At 37.2% G+C, this 18,885-nt stretch overlaps 1 protein-coding gene across 2 annotated transcripts; it reads right to left on the reverse strand.

The window, feature by feature from the left end:
• Positions 1–6,917: 6,917 nt before the first annotated feature.
• adora2b (adenosine A2b receptor) lies at positions 6,918–17,311 on the reverse strand. 2 transcript variants are annotated; one of them, XR_013816433.1, is made up of 4 exons: positions 17,176–17,311; positions 16,517–16,989; positions 9,121–10,398; positions 6,918–7,594 (listed from the first exon to the last, which is right to left on the reverse strand). XR_013816433.1 is itself a non-coding variant. In XM_079816182.1 (3 exons), exons 2-3 carry the CDS (start codon positions 16,834–16,836, stop codon positions 9,675–9,677), a joined length of 1,044 nt encoding a protein of 347 aa, XP_079672308.1. In that variant the 5' UTR covers positions 16,837–16,989; positions 17,176–17,311; the 3' UTR covers positions 6,918–9,674. The 2 variants fall into 2 exon arrangements, 1 of the variants encoding a protein (XP_079672308.1); XM_079816182.1 differs by having other exon boundaries at positions 6,918–10,398.
• Between the last annotated feature and the right edge of the window lie 1,574 nt (positions 17,312–18,885).

Genomic DNA, 18,885 nt, shown 5'->3' on the forward strand with positions numbered 1-18,885 from the left:
ACGCCAAGCCAGAGGCAACAGTGGCAAGGAAACCAAAACCCCATCAGGTGACCTAATGGAGAAAAATAAACCTTGGGAGAAACCAGGCTCAGTCGGGGTGCCAGTTCTCCTCTGTGTGAATACTCTAATCTGTTAATATGGGCTCCAAAAAATGTGTGCTGCCCATTACTGCTGGTCTAGGTTTAGTTTTCTCTGTAATAATAGCATATTAGCAAAAAATGTATGTTTGCACTCTCGAGAGCGTCAAAAGCTTCTAAAGCTCCTATTTAAGCTTCTATTCTGTTGTGCAGCATTGAGCAATGTAGCCACTCAAAAACATTTCTTGAATGCAATGGCTAATTAATTAATTAATGGCTAATTAAGTGGCTAATCCACTCACCGTGCACCACTCACCGCGCAAAACTCTGGAGTTTTTGTCCAGTGCTGAGTTCTGCACACTCCCAAATCCTCTTGTTATAAGTTAACTTATAATAAACCAGGTGTAGACATTATGTCAGCTAAATAAGAGATTAATTTTGCAGTCAGGTTCATTGACTAAAGCGGGACTTTTTAAGATTGCAACGAATTGAGATGTGACAGCTTTTTAGTGATTTATAAAGGGGGTGCTCTTCTTTCGAGGCAGTATATCCATTCAGAATTAGAATTTGCTGCATCAGGTAAATGTATTATTCGAATTGTTTGGCATACCAAATCACTCATGCAGTGTGCTTACTTCTCAGTTCAAATAATAGTGGTTTGCGAACGTAGCCACTTCAATAACAAATAATTTATTGGGAGCATTTTTGCTGGGACGTGTAAGTTGTTTTTAGGCAACATATAATTTGAAACTATCTCATGACATTCTATTTAAATGGGTTTTAAAGAAGGAAGCACATCTAACCATAGGAGTTTGTTCACGCTCCGCCTATGCACAAAGGGATATTTATTAGTGGAAAGTTAAAGGAAAAGTTTGCATTGCTCACTGAAATACAAAAAAAAAAAAAAACGGAACAAGAAAGAGGAAACGAAAGATGCTAATATATCAGGGGAAATGTATATCCATGCAATGACATCTTGCCACGGCACTCCACCGATGCTGTTACTGTATTATGTGTCAATTTCAGTTTCCATGATTTACAGGAGTGTCACATTGTCCATAACAGGGATCCTCAAATCTGGCCCATGAGATCCACTTTCCTGCAGAGTTTAGCTTTAACCCTAATCAAACACACATGCACATGCTAATCAATGTCTTCAGGTTCATTAGAAAATCACAGGTAGGTGAGTTTGATCAGGGTTGGAGCTAAACTCTGCAGCGCATTTGCCCTCCAGGGCAAGATTTGACGAACCCTGGTCTAGAAGATATTAATTCTTCATATTATTCCATATTATTCCATCATATTTAACTGAGGGTTACATATCAACTGCTAATGGAAATATATTGCATTGTGTACAATCTACAACCTGACCAGTACTTGACAGTGAGACTGATTGTTACATTTTCTGCCAGTATACGGATTTTATATTTATATTGATTCTGCTCAGTGGCTTATGGTAGCAGAACTACTTTCTTTCAAGATGTAGATAAATTGAGTATCGTTTTTTTGTTTTGTTTTCTATGCTCAGTTTTTTGTTCACCTTTATGTTTAAGAATTTGAGAATGTGGTATTTAAAAAATGAGTGGGTGTCTGCTTACGTCAGAAAGGTACAATGCACTTATTGTGTTCATGTTGTTCTATTGTGGTGGAATACAGGTACGATTAGGAACAGGTTTGGTGGTATGGTTAGATTTAAGGGTGGGTTAAATGGTAAGGGAAGAGTCAAAAGTGTAATTATAGATGTAATTACAGAAATTAATAACGTAATTGCGTGTAAGTATTTTTTAAAATACAAGTACAATGTAAAAACATGTATGTACACAAGTGCATTGATCTCAAATGATTAATTCAAATTGCAGTACATGCTATAGTATCACACTTAGAAGTGATTGAACCTTTGGAGTTCAAAAAGGAACTTTAAAGTGCAAATATGAACTTCTAACTACAATAAAGGTTCAAAGTTGAACCTATAGGTTCTATAATGATCCACTGATTATTTGGCACATGTTGTCAGTTCATCTTAGAACCTTTGTTGTGGCAGAAGGGTTCATATAAGAACCTGGCCTGTTGTCAAGGTTCCTTTATGAACCTTAGATGGACTGTAAAGGTTTAACTATTTTGGTTTGCTTTCAGCCCCTGAACATACTGAACATGCACAAGAATGAACTTTTTAATAGTTTCAGATTAAAAAAATTGCCTTGAAGCACTTGAATCATTTAAGCCACTCCATAATTGTTTACCTGTTAGTTTACAAAAAGACAAAACTACAGCCCTGAAACAAAAACACTGCTTTCAGGTTGCTAAATGCAACATTTTTGTAGAGAAGTCAATACATTATAAATCAGTAAACCTTCAAAGAAGATTTTAACTGTAACTTGTAAAGTGTAACTAGGGATGCAACAATACAGTTAGTTCACGGTTCAATAGAGTGCCGAAGTTATGACGTCACTTTGTAGTCCAAACTTATGTATGTTAAGTATGACTTCCACTTAGTAGGAAGTGAGTTAGCATTTTAGCACTTACGTTTCCCTCGCCCTAAAGTCTATGGGTTTTTTGAATGGGTTTTTGCTAAATCGCCTGAAATAAGGTCTGTGGTTAACAAAGCCTCTAAATATTTTCACGTTTTGATCTATGACATAAAACACATTATTTAAAACCTGCTTGTGATTTTTTTAAACTTTATTGTGTCTTAAAAACGGTGGTTGCTAACAAGTTGCTAAAAGGGACTACATCCTTTGGCGGGGACTTTAGACGTCATCGTGACAAACAGGAAATCTCTCACTAGCCCGCATTTCAGCTTATGAAGAACTTATGTGGCGTGAATAAATCACGCTATTTGCGTGAATTTGGATGCTTGAACATTTTGAGTTTACTCGCTTCATTCGCGTGGGACATTACTGCCTATTTAACATTACTGAGTTCTGCACACTCCCAAATCCTCTTGTTATAAGTTAACTTATAATAAACCACTTTATTTCGTGAATCCTGAACGAACATTCTGGGGTCTGTCAGTTAGGAAGTCCAAAATCCAGTTACACATTGAAGTGTTGATGCCCAGGTCTCCAAGTTTGGCTATTAACTTGGATGGGATGACAGTGTTGAATGCTGAGCTGAAGTCAACAAACAGCATGCGTGCATACGTGTTCTTATGGTCCAGATGGGTGAGCACAGAGTGCAGTGCCATGGAAATGGCATCCTCTGTGCTCCTATTGCTGCGGTAGGCAAACTGGTGTGAGGCTCAGTGCCTTGCAGACATCTGTGGAGGAGAGTGTGATTGGTGGGTGGTCAGCTGAGGGTTTGAGCTTGGTGGCAGTTTCTCTGTTGTCTCTTTCAAAACGAGCATAAAAGTAATTTAGCTCGTTCAGGAAGTTGACATCAGTGGCTGCGGGGGTGGAGTGGGTGGGTTTGTAGTCACTGATGGCCTGGATGCCCTGCCACATGCGTCGAGGGTCAGAGTTGGAAAAGTGACCCTCTATCTTTAGCTTGTAGCAGTGCTTGGCCTTTTTGATGCCCCTCTTCAGGTTAGCTCTGGATGTACTGTAGGCTTGTGCATCACCTGATCTGAAGGCAGTATTGCGTGACTTCAGCAGGAGTCGAACTTCCCTGTTCATCCAAGCTGCTGCTGGAGCTGCTCTGTTGCGGAGCGCAAGGCACTGCAGCGGGTGGTGAAAACTGCCCAGCGCATCACAGGGACTCCACTGCCTGCCATCGAGCACATCCAGAGGAAACGCTGTCTGCATCGAGCTCGCAGCATCCTCAAGGACTCCTCTCACCCAGCCCACAGACTGTTTTCTCTCCTGCCCTCCGGCAGGCGTTTCAGGATCCACCGGACCAGGACCAGCAGACTAAAGAACAGTTTTTTCCCCAGAGCTGTCTCTTTATTGAACTCAAACCCCCGTTGATCCACTTCCCTCATAAACTGATAACTCTCCTACCTCACATCTTCCTTCACTTTGTTATTTGCACTACCGACTGTTTATCACAGTAACAACTGTTTACATATGCATCTTGCACTGCCATATCTTAACTGGATTATGCTCATTTGCACTGCCGACTGTATTTATAGTACCAATGTTTACATTTGCATTTTGCACTGTACTTCTAACTGTAATATGCAACCACTTTCCACTGCACTTTACACTTGTTTTTTTTTTTTGTTTTTTTTTTTCCGGATAGCTCTGTCCATAATTTATTGCACTACCCTAATCCACTGCTATTCCTCATATTAGCCTAGCATATTATTGTATACCTCTATCTGTAAAATTCTGTTTATAGTAATAGCCATCTGTATATTGTATTCATAGTACATATTCACCTGTAAATTCTGTTTATAGTAATAGCCATCTGTATATTTATTCACTGTACATATTCACCTGTAAATTCAGTTCTGTTTATAGTAATAACGTCTCTCTATTTATACATATTTATACATATTCAGTACATATCCATGTCCTGCACTTACGCATCCATTGTATATCCTGCACTTGCTGCTATTGTACTTCTGGTTAGACCTAAACTGCATTTCGTTGCCTTGTACTTGTACTTGTGTAATGACAATAAAGTTGAATCTAATCTAATCTAATATCTGCCTGCTCCAGGTCTGCAGCCTCCCCCTCCCCCTTCTCCTGCAGCCTGCAGATCGAGGCGGGGCTGCACATGGGGGCGGGGTTGCACGTGTCACCCCGCCCATAGCGTTTCTTATTAGTTATTGGCGAAGTATGACGTCAATCGGGGCGGGGTTGCACCAGGGGCGGGAATGCACGACTCGTCCCGCCTGCAACTCTTCTCATTGGTTAGTGGCGTCAAGTCTGAAGTCGACACCACGGCAAACGTGGTTGAAAACAATGCTTATAGTTTCTTATATACTTATGAAGTACTACCATGTAGAGAACAAAACTGTGAATCCGTAAATTACTTATTATACCTGGTGATAGTAGGCTATCAAACACAATACATTGTAAATGTGTTAATTTTTGGAAAACGTTTTATGTACTTTCCAAGCAAGAATCCAATTACATTGCAATCGCAATGTAAAACGAATATAGTTTAATAACAGCTTAGTTTTAAGTTTTTTTTTTCCTGTTGTTTATTTACAACTTATTTGTAAGATATTTCGTTTTTTTTATTTCACTATATGCTTTATGGTTACAGGTATGACATATTTAAATAGGCCTAAATGTTTAATATTCTCAGCAAGAGTGTCAAGTCTTAAACTGTTATTAAAATTAGTAGATTATGGATTAATTTGATAATTAAAATGGTTATGGATAAAAATACCAGCATGGTTTGTATATGAATAACATGCCAAGACAAATAGTTCATTGTTATTTAGGTATAAAGCTTAATTAGTTCTGATTAAGAAAGGTGAAATTTGTACATCTATACATACACATTTCTTTTTGTACATATACACTCTCTCTCTCTCTCTCTCTTTCTCTCTCTGCACATATACATCCTTTACACACTTTCCTCCTTTCAATCACCTTTAATGATTAATCCTTCCTTTACACACTTTCCCTGACATTCTAGCACTGGCACATGAAACAGCAGTCTGGGTCCTCTATGCTGTCGTAGAATCCTCTCAGGCACAAAAACAATATTGTTCTGATTTTCTGAAACTGTTTCAAATGCAGATCTAAGATTATGTCTTGGTGCTGCTTTAGAAAATGCAAGAAGCAAGATTACTTAAAGCCAACCTTATACCCATTAGGCCTTATGCATACTTCATTGCACACATTTAAACTTGCCTTCTGCCTGAAAAGGGCCTTGCAAGTAAGAGACAGATTCATGTAGGCAGTATCTACATCCTGTAGCACTACTTCTAGGAGTATCATCACCAAAATAAAGTATTTCTAAAAGTATTAATCCTTGCTTGAATGGAATACGACAGTAAAAAAAAAGACATCTTACATTCAAGGGTTAGGGTTAGGCCCGACTGTCACAAAGCTCAGTGAATACTGAAATGGTAAACATTACAAATACATTTGCTCAGACATGTACTTGATAAACATATGGTAAGCAAAACATCAGCTTTATAAACTTACCATCAGGACAAAAACACCACAGCTGTTGCTGAGATGTCGTGGAAGAAGGCCCTGTTGATGTTGACATGCACAGTCAAACTACCTTGAAAAAAGTTAAACAATTTCCAATGATTTTACAGTTACTTATTCAAATGAATATTGGTACCGTAATATCATTGACACAGTATTCATGCCAAGGCCCAGGAGATATGATTTGTGCAATGTTTCTGTGATTATTAATATTATTATTATTATTATGCCTATTATTATTATTAATAATAATAATTGTTATTATTATTTGTATTATGCATAACAAAAACAATATTGTTCTGATTATTTGAAACAAAAAAGTATTGTTTCATTTTCAACAATAATAATAATATGTATATGTATATACCCATTATTATTATTATGAAAAGTTTTGAAAATTGTAACATTTTTTGTTTGTAGCCTAACACCTTAATTACCTTTTCATATGTTTTTTAGCCACTTTAATTCTGCCAAAACTGACATAATTCATTTGCAATTTAATTTCACTTAAGTTTCTAAATGTGATTCAAATTAAATTCATGTTATTTTCTTTTTGCTAATTAAATTGTGAAAGCTTTTCTGTCTGTGCAAGGTAAATCACTGAATCTTCAATGGTCTGTCTCACGCAAAAAAACGTTACTTTGATGCGTGTGACGTCAGCAGATGGATGAGAAGATCAACGGGAATATATAGGTCGGCTAAAATATATATATAGGTCGACAAAATAAAGTGTCAAAATATATGAGGGTTTATAATTTGGGGAACAAGAATATGATAAACACTGACTGCACAAAAGATACAAAACATCTTTTATTAACAAAATAATCAACATACATAGATGTATTTACGTTAAATAACAAGACTCCATTTTGATGCTAAATGTTTTTTGACGTGAAACAAATTTTTTCAACATAAAGAGAACATCACAGTGTATGTAGATTAGTGACACATACACACGTCAAAAACACACACATTTAAAAGCACCGACTCTTTTTGTTTGCTCCTCTAAAGGCAAGAATAAAAATCAGATACACTTGACTGGTTTAAAAAGTTTCTCTGCTTTCTCCAGACACTAATTCAATAAAGGAATAAAACATCAGTTGCAGTGCAGTACAGATTAGTCTCCATTGGAATGTCCAAGATGTCTGGCACACTCCTGTAGTTTAGCCCTTACAAATAGTATAACAAATATCTGTATGTTTACATCATTCAGAAACTACAAAACACAAAAAAGCTGCTAAAGAACATCTTTCTTCTCCTCAATAAATAGAAACGTGGTTTGACTGTTGGCACAGCTGTGGATGTGCACTCGTTTGAGTTTGGGGCGGTTGGAAAAGGCATGTCACTGTCAGGGACAAACACATCATTGCATCTGTCAGTTTGAGTTGGGTACCAAAACCAGAGCTGATGAAATCCACACGTTGTCCTATTCATCTGTTTCCAGTGATAAGTAATTTGTTTACACTGAAAGAAAAAAATCACCCTTTAGAGCCAGACACAATCACAGCCAATGATCAAAGATTGTTAATGTACAGCTATGTGGAGCTTTCATTCTGACCTGGACAGGGGGCTACATGACAGAAATAGATTTTTCAAAAAGTGTTTTGAACTGATGCTATCAGAAAATATAATAACCAATAGCTACATTTACATGCACCCAAATAATTAGTTTAGAATATACTATAAGAGAAGAGAGTAAAGAGAGAAATAATTGGTGAGGGATGGAGATTGGGACTTAAAAACCTACATGTCCAAGGCTCAGTCTCAGGTGCATGTGCCACAGCTCTCAGCTTTTCAATAATTTTATAACCATAAAGTATTTGTAATACTTTAACATGTAGCCTAGATGAGCTATTTGAATGAAGATCAGACTGCAGACTGTAAAGCTGCTTGGTGATTAATAGAACAGAGTTGCAAGTATTGACGCTACAGAGCATTATAAACTATCCAGTTCCCGTGGTGACACTGTAAATCTCTCTCTAGAGGAGACAGTCCTTGCTCCAGGTCAGCTGCTGTTGTTTCGGTCTTGTTAGTTTGTCACAGTCAGACATTCAATAACAAACTGGGTCCTAAGGGCTGTGACAGAAAAGACATGGAACATCACATCTGGGGACACTGCTGTAACTGAGCTCCAAATGTCTGAGACCACAGTGAAACTGGGATTCAAATCGAATTTTAAGGTTCTAAAATAAAGTTGTTGTTGTTTGTTTGTTTGGTTCTTAACAGCCGACACTTGACTATACCGGATGCGAGCGCAACTACATTGCAAACCACAAGTAAACAATTTCATAATGCTTTGGCGATAAATGACTCTTGTATATGGATAACATTTTCAAAACACTTGACATTGATACTGTTTCCTATGCAATGACATTAGCCAATCATAACAGTTGCCGTTTACTGACAAGCCTTAAAGGAGTTTACTGACAAGCCGTTTACTGACAAGCCCCTTAAAAACTATATTTGGATTTGTGCAAAAAAAAAAACATTACTAGTGAACCTCAAGGAACAGTAAAATAATAATAAAATAAAAAGATCCATGTCATGACCCCTTAAAAATGCAAAATACAGTATTTTTCAATAGTTGTCTAAAGAAAGACGTAATGGTTAAAAAGCAGTAAAGCAGTAGTAAACAGTGTGTTTCCATTTAAAGTGGCATTTGTTTTAAAGAATATAGCTATATTTATTAGTTTTTATATTATAAAACAATATGACATACAAATTCAGATAAAGAGAATTATGGCACTTTTTGTTTTGTAATGACATTTCGAAGTGTGCCTGTCCAAATAATACTATTGGGGTCATTGTACATTATGTATATCAAGATATCTGAGGGAGCCATTTTTGTTTCACATATGAAATTGAAGTTAATTGAGCTTTAGATTGACCAGAACTGCTATAGTGTAAAACATTACCTTGGAAAACATGCCTTGAAAAGACTAAAAGTGAGATCATTTTTCAACATTGGCTGTTCATAAATTTGCCGTTACCTCATGTGTGCTCCTGAGCAGTCTAGACCATCCATCTCAATCATTTAAAAAAAAAAGGGGAAAAAAGTCCTACAATACATTCAATCGGTCAGAAACGGTTTCTTTTTGTGCCCTATTCCACGGTGGTGTATTCAGCTGATGTGCCTTATCATTTCAGATTGTTCCTCTGGGCTGTTCTACAGATGAGTGATCATTGAAGATGTAACTAAAGCTGCCCAATATTACTGTTTTATTGTTCTACAGGATCTTCATGGAGGATTCTCATGCATGGTTCAGTTTCCAGAGACACACTGACCGCTCTTAGCTTGCATTCCTGTGCTAAGGCTTGACCTTATGCCACTGCTCAAGTTGGTTAGTTCTTGGAAATGCAATCTATAAATATTTCAACAGATTTGTAGTGATAGAGGTTTTTTTCACAGTTTAGTCCTAAAAACATTTGAACATGTCCACAATATCAAAGGTCTTCAAGCTTGACATAGCCTTAATACATGATTATGTTGTTTGCAGTTCATTGGCCTGTAAACATTTCTCTCAAATATTTTGACAAAAAACGTCTATAGCAGAGGGTCAATGGTCATTGTAATCTGGTCTCTGTGACTGCTGCTTCCATTGGAGCTGCGATACAACTCGTCCTGTCGACAAAGGAAATGGCGGTTCAGTATCTTCCTAAAAGTGAATCTGAACTCCGCAATACGGTAGGCATAGATAATGGGATTGACGGCGGAGTTGGCATGCGAGAGGATGATGGCAATGTTCATGATGAAACTGGGTTTCTTCAGCTCACTGTAGAAGAGAGTGAGGCAGTTCAAGATGTGCACAGGCAGCCAACAGAGAGCGAACAGGCCCACGATGATGGAGAGCGATTTAGCAGCACGAATCTCCCGTTGCAGCAGGCCATGGTGGTGATTCTCGCCATTACTCACACTGCATTTTAGCTCGATCTGACGTAGCTGTTTACGTGCTACTGTGAAGATCTTGATGTAAATGCCCAGCATGATGAGCAGAGGTGGCAGCACACAACCGAAGAAGTTGAAGTACACCATGTAGCTCATATCCACCACATTCTCGAAGAAGCAGTTGAGGAAGCAGCTTTGCAAGAAGCCTGTTTCCATGTCAGCAGCATCACTGCTGTTGCCAGTCTGTATAGAGCTGTTTTTGTTTCTGGAACAGTCTTTACGGTTCCAGCCCACAAATGGGATGAGTCCAATGATGAAGGATAAGATCCATAAAATGGCAATGATCTCTCTTGCCCTTTTCCCTGTGACAAGCTCCTTATACCTGTACAGAGAACAAAGATGAATAAAAGACACATTTTGGATAAACATTTGGGTAATGGTTGAGTTCATTATATTGTACAATGGGGTCCAAAAGTCTGAGAATACTAGTAAAAATGCTTCTATTTTGCATTTATTTCCATTAATAAAATAAATGCAAAAGAGGGTTTATCCCTTTTGCAAGAACATCTGGCCATCTGTACAAAGAGCCACATGATCAGTGTTACAAATGTACTTATTTGATTAGTGACCTAGAAATATTGCAGAATATTAATTATTTCTTCTTTATTTTAGCCCACATTTCTTTGATTTTATAAAATCGTAAAACTTTTAAGGGTTACTCTGCTAGAACACCTGTGTGAACTTTAGAAGAACTGACTTGACTTCATTGACTATTGACTAAAAATCACTGTAACACCAAAAAAAAGTAATTGCAAAAAAAGACTCAGAAAAGGAAGTTAGTTCTGACAAAAAGTTTGTGTATCATTTGTTTGCAGCCAGCAGCATTATATTTAATCAATAGCTTAATGACATTTATAAATGTTTAAGTGTGACATGAATATCCAACTACTTCTCAAGGTCATTTTATTATAAATAATACATTTGAGAGGGCAAGAGAGAGGAGAATCACATAAACACTCAAGTGACTGATGGCGTAAGCTTTCACTTGGAGGCGCTTTATCAGGCATTCTCAGAGAGCTCTGATTCTGCTTCTAATGATGGACTGAAGTGAGTAATACACAAGGTGCATTATTCATCGCACAACCTTTCTCTGAGAGACCTGGATTGCCACAGTCGTCAGTAGTGCTGCCCCAGTGACAGATCTTACAGGGGGTTGGGAAAACACTGAGAAAACACCGCATTTGTCTGCAGATAACTACATTACCTTACATTACTTGCATTAACTACATTACCTGCATTACTGTTCCATTCACTTAGGGCAGTGTTGTTATTCTTTTCTAAGACTATTCAAATCGTTTTTTATAGCCAAAATAAAATATAAATATTAGATTTAGATAAAAGATTTAGTGAAAAATAGAAATGTTAACTTGACAGTTGAAACTTGAAATTGCAGTACTAGAATTGAGAAAAAAATATATAGCTGTTCAGAAATATTATCAAAACATGATAAAAGTAATTATTAATACTTAAACTAAAATTGAAATGAAAAAAATATATATCATAATATTCATAAAAAAATATTATAGTATAATACTACAATATAAACACTGGCTTATTGGCTTATAGGTCTTTTTTCACAATTAATGGTCAGTTGATCGAAATTGTTGTGTCATATAAATTCTTAGGCATCCACTTGGATGAAAAATTTAATTGGAAAGAGAATACTAATGTCCTAATGAAGAAAGCCCAGTCGAGACTTTTCTTTTTCACAAAGCTTTTATATGTTTTTTTGTTTTTTTTAATCAAGGGATTTTAGCTAGTGTTCTTTTTTATGCTGTACTTTGCTGGGGGGGGGGGGGGGGGGGGGGGGCATACCTGTTGAGGACAAATACAGACAAATAAGCTGATCAAGAGGGCTGGTTTGATTATCGGTCTTACTCCAGACTTACTTGAGGTCACTGTGGAGAAGAGGTCAAACTAAAAATCGTTTTGCTTTTTGAAGGCCATCCACTACTCAACATTTTTAAAGGTCTTAGAAGCTCTTTCAGTGAGCGATTGGTAATGCCTCGGTGCTCTAGTGAGCGAATGAGAAGGTCTTTTGTCCCTGCAGCGGTCAGATATTTCAATGGACACCGTTAATTTTTTTAAATTTATTTATTTTTGTTTTTGTTGTTTTTTCCCAGTACTTTTGTATTGCGAAACTGTATCATGTCACACTGGCTCTTAATCAGGTATTAATCGTTTCTTAATTTATCTGTGTTAATTGTGTGTTGAGTTTGTTGGTTGTATTGTCGAAGTTGGTGGCAAATCAGTTTCCCTACCGGGATTAATAAACTTTTTAAATCAATCAATAAAATAATCAATCATTGGTTTGAACAAACCTCTAACTCTAACTAATCAAACTTTGATGCATAACTTGTCCTGCAGCATTTGTGCTATATCAAATGATATACTGAACACTCAAAAACGTGCAATTGGACTAATTATTTTCAATTGGGAGATAGAACAGGGGGAAAAAATCTCATAGACTTGCACTGACTGTTATTTAAAGACAAGAATATCATGAGAGTGATTTGTCTGTTCAGCTGAAGTCAGTAAACACCAAGCAAACAACCAAAACACCCTAAAAAGCACACAGTGACCTCCTTAGCAATCGATCCCTTACTATTGTATTGTATCCCTTACCCTAGCATCATGTCAGAAAAACTGTATTTTATCATAATTTATTTTATTTATTGTTTTGGGGAAAGAGCTTAGTGTGTAGTACGTGCCCTTACAGCAAGGCCATTCCTTTGACTTCTAATTCTGCACATTCTCCATCCTCTGCTTTTTTGTATTGCCTAATTTAAACCATACTATCAAAAATCTTTGTTTGTTTCAGATTTAAGGATACATGATGTCATTGCATTTAGCTCCAATCACAGTCTGCTTTTGTTGGACACTTCTTTCAGCTTTAACACTTTCTCTCTCTCAGTGCCAGCTTCCCTCTACTCTCAGGCACATGGCATTCAGGAATGGAGGGAAAAGTGGATTAGTTGTGGCATGACAACAACCCGCTGGCATCCCAATCTCCCTCTCCCTCTCTCTCTCTCTCTCTCTCTCTCTCTCTCTCTCTCTCTCTCTCTCTCTCTCTCTCTCTCTCTCTCTTCTCTCTCTATCTCTTTCACCCCTTCATTCTATTCCACACACAAATCCCTTTACCCTTATCCCTAACCCTTCCGTTCTTCAGCTGCCTCGCTTCCGCTTTAAACCAAAGATCTCTGCCAACAGGCTCTAGTGTAAGTGAAAACGGTTTACACAATGGCTCTAAAGGGAAGAAGTTCTCAGCCGCTTTGCTCTTAACAATGTGCACAGGTGCATTAAAAGAATACAAAAATGATTATGTTGCCAAAGAAAAAAGGCCAGAAGCATTCCAACTCATGACTTTTATATTTATTTCTTATGCAGAACAAAAAAGAAGATATTATTGAAGAATGCTGGTTTCCATTGTATGTTTTGGTGACCACTGATTTCCATTGTATGGACCCATGTTCCACAAAAGAAAAGAAAGGCATTCAGGTTTGGAACAACATGACAGAATGCAGAATGTTAATTTTCGGTTGAACAATCCCTTTAAAGTGCAATGAAAAAATGCACAAATAACTAATTTCCACTTATGAATAAACTTCATGAGTACCTTTATTGTTTTCAATGATGTCCAGTCTGTAACTCATAAGTCATAATGCCTAGTCAAAAAACAGATGTTCACATCTCACAAAATTTGTTTTGGGGTTTCATGACCCTTTAAAGTGAAATACAAATTTTAAAAACCACAGAAGCATCTGGCTGTATTAAAAACACACTGTATGACGTGTGAACACATATGCACCACTAAAAGGGAAAGTCCTGCCATGTAACCACCTCTTCTTATAATTTAACAGTTAAAACCAATGACTCAGAGGAAAAAGATGCTCCTAACAGTGGAAAGACCTTCTGATTCAAGCCCTGCACGTACATTTATATAATAGCGGCCTACTGTTTTAGGAAACTTGAACCCTATTTAAATCCTTCAGCCAGAGGACATGCAGCTAAATAATTAGCACTGAGCTTTTGTGTTTATAGTATACAGAGAGAGACAGACTGATGAGAGCAGAGAATGTGTGAATGAGAGAGAGACGTGGTGGTCCAGTCTGGTGAATGAAAACCGAAGTGGGAATACTGTCTGGCAGCACTGTGAGGAAACTTGGTTCCCCTTGGATCATCTACTAACAGCGATCGTGCCAAAACCCTGTATTTCCAGTAACTATGGCATAACTAGAAACATACGTTCATCTTGCCCATGAGACAGTGAGAGTAACATGACCAGCCAGGATCTGAGATGATTTGGAGTGCACTGAAAGGCACCTACATTTCCTTATTCCACACCAGGGGGGCCGCTGGGCAAAAACTTCCTGATAAATCATTGTCTGATGAGGTATGTAACAGTAGATAGATACGTCTGAAAATACGTTTCTTTGAACGTTATCATTTACATAGTTTGAAATATTTAAAACTTGAAGGATGAAACCTGCTGATGCACAAAAATTCTCTTCAGTCTGCCTCTGCCTGCCCACTCGCTGTGCTCCTCCTTCACTTTTCCTTGTGGAATACTTGACTTGCAGTCAGACGATTATTCATAATATGATGTTGTAGCTGAGGAGAGGTAACTACTACCACTAGCGCTTATCGCTGTGATGATGAGTAGCATGTGAATTTGTATTATTTAGTTGAATGAGGACATCCCGTTGTCCAGATCAAATTTAATTTAGCTTGTTTTAAGGGATTGTTCACCCAGAAATTAAAATTCTGTCACTAATTTCTCACCCTCATGTCGTTCCAAACCGTAAGATGAAATCTGAGAGATTTCTGTGCTCTCCATGTCAACCATGTTGACGCTCCAAAAAGTTCATAAAGAGATTGTAAAACTAATCCATATGAGTGGTTTAGTCCAAATTTTCTGAAGAGACACGATCGCTTTATATGATGAACAGATTGAATTTAGACTTTTATTTACATATAAACATTTATCAACTCGCATCAGTTGAGGTAAATGGAAGCTCAAGCATGTTAGCTTGATGTGCAAGAACCAATGACTCAGTCAAGCACGTTTGATCTTCCACATGAACTAGTAAGGTTTGTTCTTGCACGTTAAGCAGGTTCGGTTGAGCTTCTGTCTTCTCTGATCAATGTTTAAATATGAATAAAAGCCTAAATTAAATCTGTTCATCATATAAAGCGATCAAGTTTCCTCTGAAGATTTGGACTAAACCTCTCAATTCATATAGTTTTTTTTTACAATCTCTTCATGAACTTTTTTATGCGTTAAAGAGTTGCGTAGCTGTCTATGTACAGAAATTGCTCAGATTTAATCAAAAAGATCTTCTTTTGTGTTCCGAAAATGATTGAACATTTAGAACGACATGAGGATAATTACTGACAGAATTTTCCTTTTTGCATGAACTAAGCCTTTAATGGCTAAAAGAATCCTTGCTTATCTCGTCTAATTTGCCATTGTTTGTGGCTTGATTTAGTAATCATCAATTAAATATTTTTTGAAGTGATTGTTTCATTAGGGGGGCTAGTTAGTTTGCACACAAAAATGTTTTTAAATACGTTTTTTTTCACTAACTAAAATAGACGTTGAGTATGATCAAGTGCGAAATAAAATATACATCTGCGTTGATGAAGGTAATTTTGTCAAAATAACATTCCACATAAAATTCCAAAGCATAATGCCTGTTCTCTGTTCCCTTATGATATCAAACTCAAACGACCCTGTTCCACACATCCAAACACTGTGAATCCAGAGAAACAACATTTCCACAGGACTTAACACAGGGTTGGCTGTGGAAATTAAACCCAAGCTCTGCATATTCAATTGTATTCACTTGCTTACTTATCTTCTCTTTGTTTACCATTTTTGTCCTAATCTAATCGTTAAGATATTCATTGCCCTGTCCTTCATCGTCAGTGCCTTCTTTGACAACAAACAACCACATTTTTTAATCGCCCTCCTGAGATTAACACAGACTGATATACCTATTCATTTCAATAAGCCGAGTTTAGCTTCAGTAACCTACTATGACTGCGTGTGCCATCTTCGTGCTGTCCTAAGTCTTTCTGTGTCTCAACTTTGATAAACTAGATTGAACTTCGAACGAATTGCAACAGACGCGAGCATCAAATCGATCTTTCTCAAATGTGGTTACTCCACATTAATATTACCGCGTTTCAGGAAAGATGGTCCTTTTTGTTTTGAGTTTATAAAGATTAATAAATTAAATAATACTAATGAAAAAAGTAGGCTACTGCTGAAGATGCCAAAGACATCGAAGAACAGAATGCCATGGAGCCAAATTGTATAGGTAGGCTAAGGTTTTTTTTTTTTTTTTACCATTAATTGAACAACCAAGAGTCATAAATAGGTAATTAACCATTAAGTGCTAATGAGCAGGAAATACTAATAAGCGTGAAACACTCACCTCAGGGGGATTTTTACAGCCAGATATCTGTCGATGGCAACCGCCAGAAGACTAAATATTGAACTTTGGGTCAGTACCAAAACAAAACACGCCAGGAAAAGACATCCATAAAAGTCTGAGCGCAGACCAATGCTTATAGTGATGGCAAAAGGGATGGCAAGACAGCCAACCAGAATATCTGCCACGGCTAGTGACACCAGAAAGTAATTGGTGGCGTTCTTGAGAGTGGAGTTGATGGCCACAGCCCAGCACACCAGCACATTACCAGCGATTGACACTATGGCGATCACCAGTTCAATAGCGATGTACAGTGAATCCATTGCTGCACACTTCACAGACAACACCTTTAGACGTTAGGCTAGTTAGGATGTCATGAGTCTGTCTGTCACTCTGTGCTGCTTGTCCACTGGTAAAAGAACCAATTTGCAATAATCCACGGATCTCCAAAGTTTGTGATTTGCCAACACGGCCATCTGTTGGTGTAAAAAACAACGTTATTTGCATTAATTCTCTGAAGAGAATTATTCAAAACCATTATTGACAGATAAAGATACATTGTATCCTTACTGACATATCCCTAGAGGTTCCCACGAGCAGAAAGTTATTACAGAAAGTCACAGTAATCTGTGTTTTGGATGAGGTAGTGTGCAGATACTTACCATTTATTTCAGAGCTGTTTTTATTGTTTGACGTTCCTCTTTAAACTGGCTTGCATTTGTGTCTTATGGTACATGTTGCAGAAGCGGTAGGGAAGTAATGTGACGCACCGTGAGCGCAACACATCAAGCAGCTCGCGGAAAACAGTCAGAGCTCTGGCTGTACATCACAGCTCATGGCCACGCCCAGCCGCGCGAGCGATGCGCTGGCACACTCAACTGTCTTTACACCAGCAATTTCAAATAAAACACAAATTTTAGTATGTATGGCAAGCCATTTGACTTTTATTCATTCACAGGATATGATATTCTTGATATCAACAATTTAATTTTCAGTTAAAATGCTAATTCTTGATACCAGTAGGCTAATTGTATTTTCTCTAGTGAAATGCCATCATAGGCTGCCATTCAATTGTTGATATCAGGAATTTAATTGGTGATATCAACAATTGAATTCCTGATATCAACAATTAGCATTTGTGATATCAAGAATTCAGTTCCTGATATCAATATAATTTCAGATATCTAAAATGGCTTTCTTAACAATCACATTCATGATAATGAATAACTAGTAGCAATTCAATTGTTGACATAAAGACATTACCAGCGATTGTTGATATCACGAATTAGCATTTTAACTAGTGAAAAAAATTAAATTGTTGATATCAAGAATAAGCATTTTAACTATTGAAAATGTAATTGTTGATATCAAGAATTAGCATTTTAAATAATGAAAATGTAATTGTTGATATCAAGAATTCAAATCCTGTGAATGAATAAAAGTCAAAACGGTGGTGGCCACATTTGTCTACAAATCAAACTCACTTGGATGTGTACTACACAATCACAGATTACAAAGAGTTCTGTTGTAACACTATAGCTGGGGATAGATGTAACAATTGCTGAAATAAGATCCAGATTTATTTGTGGAAGAACTTTATTGAAGAACAAAGAATAATCACTTTTGAATAAAGTGAACAATTTACAGTTACAACGAAACATTTTTCTTATATAGCCATAATAGCCATAAAATAAGTAAATCAGCCAATTTTGTTTAAATGAAGGATTGCAGAAATTAGTAGCCTACACCCTAGATTTCACTCAACAAATGTATAATGTTCTAGTATTTGTCCTCCATCATTTTAAGTATACTACTCTGATTGCTTCTTGGCATGGAGAGTACAAGTTCATGATAAATTGTCACATCTGTCCTGTTTAACTCCTGGATGATGACCTCCTTAAATGCCCTGATCTTTAATGGGCAGTGTTACTCAACTCGTCTCTACAGAATCCCCACAGGTGCTTAAGAGTGTTAAGACTGGGTTAAATACATGTCCACAGAAGGGTTTTCACCTTGGGAGAATGCATATCATCATTGTCATGTTGAAAAAATACCCAACAACGCAGAGAATGAACACTGCCCATTAAAGATCAGGGTAACATCTTCTGTTTCAAGATTTTGTATTACATCACACAGTGGTGTGTGAATTCATGACAGAATCGATAAAGCACAACTCTCTCACACCTTCAGTACTCATACATCCCTATATTCTTATATAGGGATGTTCACTGTGGGAACCAGGCACTTTTTACTGTACTCCTCCTCTAGCAACACCAGAACATTTTTAGATGCTGTTAGATCCAAAATGATTGACTTGGTCTCATGAGACCAGAGTATGGATTCCCAGAAGTCTATATTTTGTAAATATGGTC

Source organism: Gobio gobio (assembly GCF_949357685.1).
Source record: "Gobio gobio genome assembly, chromosome: 4".
Taxonomy (NCBI): domain Eukaryota; kingdom Metazoa; phylum Chordata; class Actinopteri; order Cypriniformes; family Gobionidae; genus Gobio; species Gobio gobio.

What these genes read in the sequence shown, in the direction of transcription:
- adora2b (XM_079816182.1), bottom strand. Translation starts at nt 16,836, where the DNA reads ATGGATTCACTGTACATCGCTATTGAACTGGTGATCGCCATAGTGTCA. An exon ending in GCTGTAAAAATCCCCCTGAG is followed by an intron (nt 10,399 to 16,516) that starts GTGAGTGTTTCA and finishes TTCTCTGTACAG; the next exon opens with GTATAAGGAGCTTGTCACAG.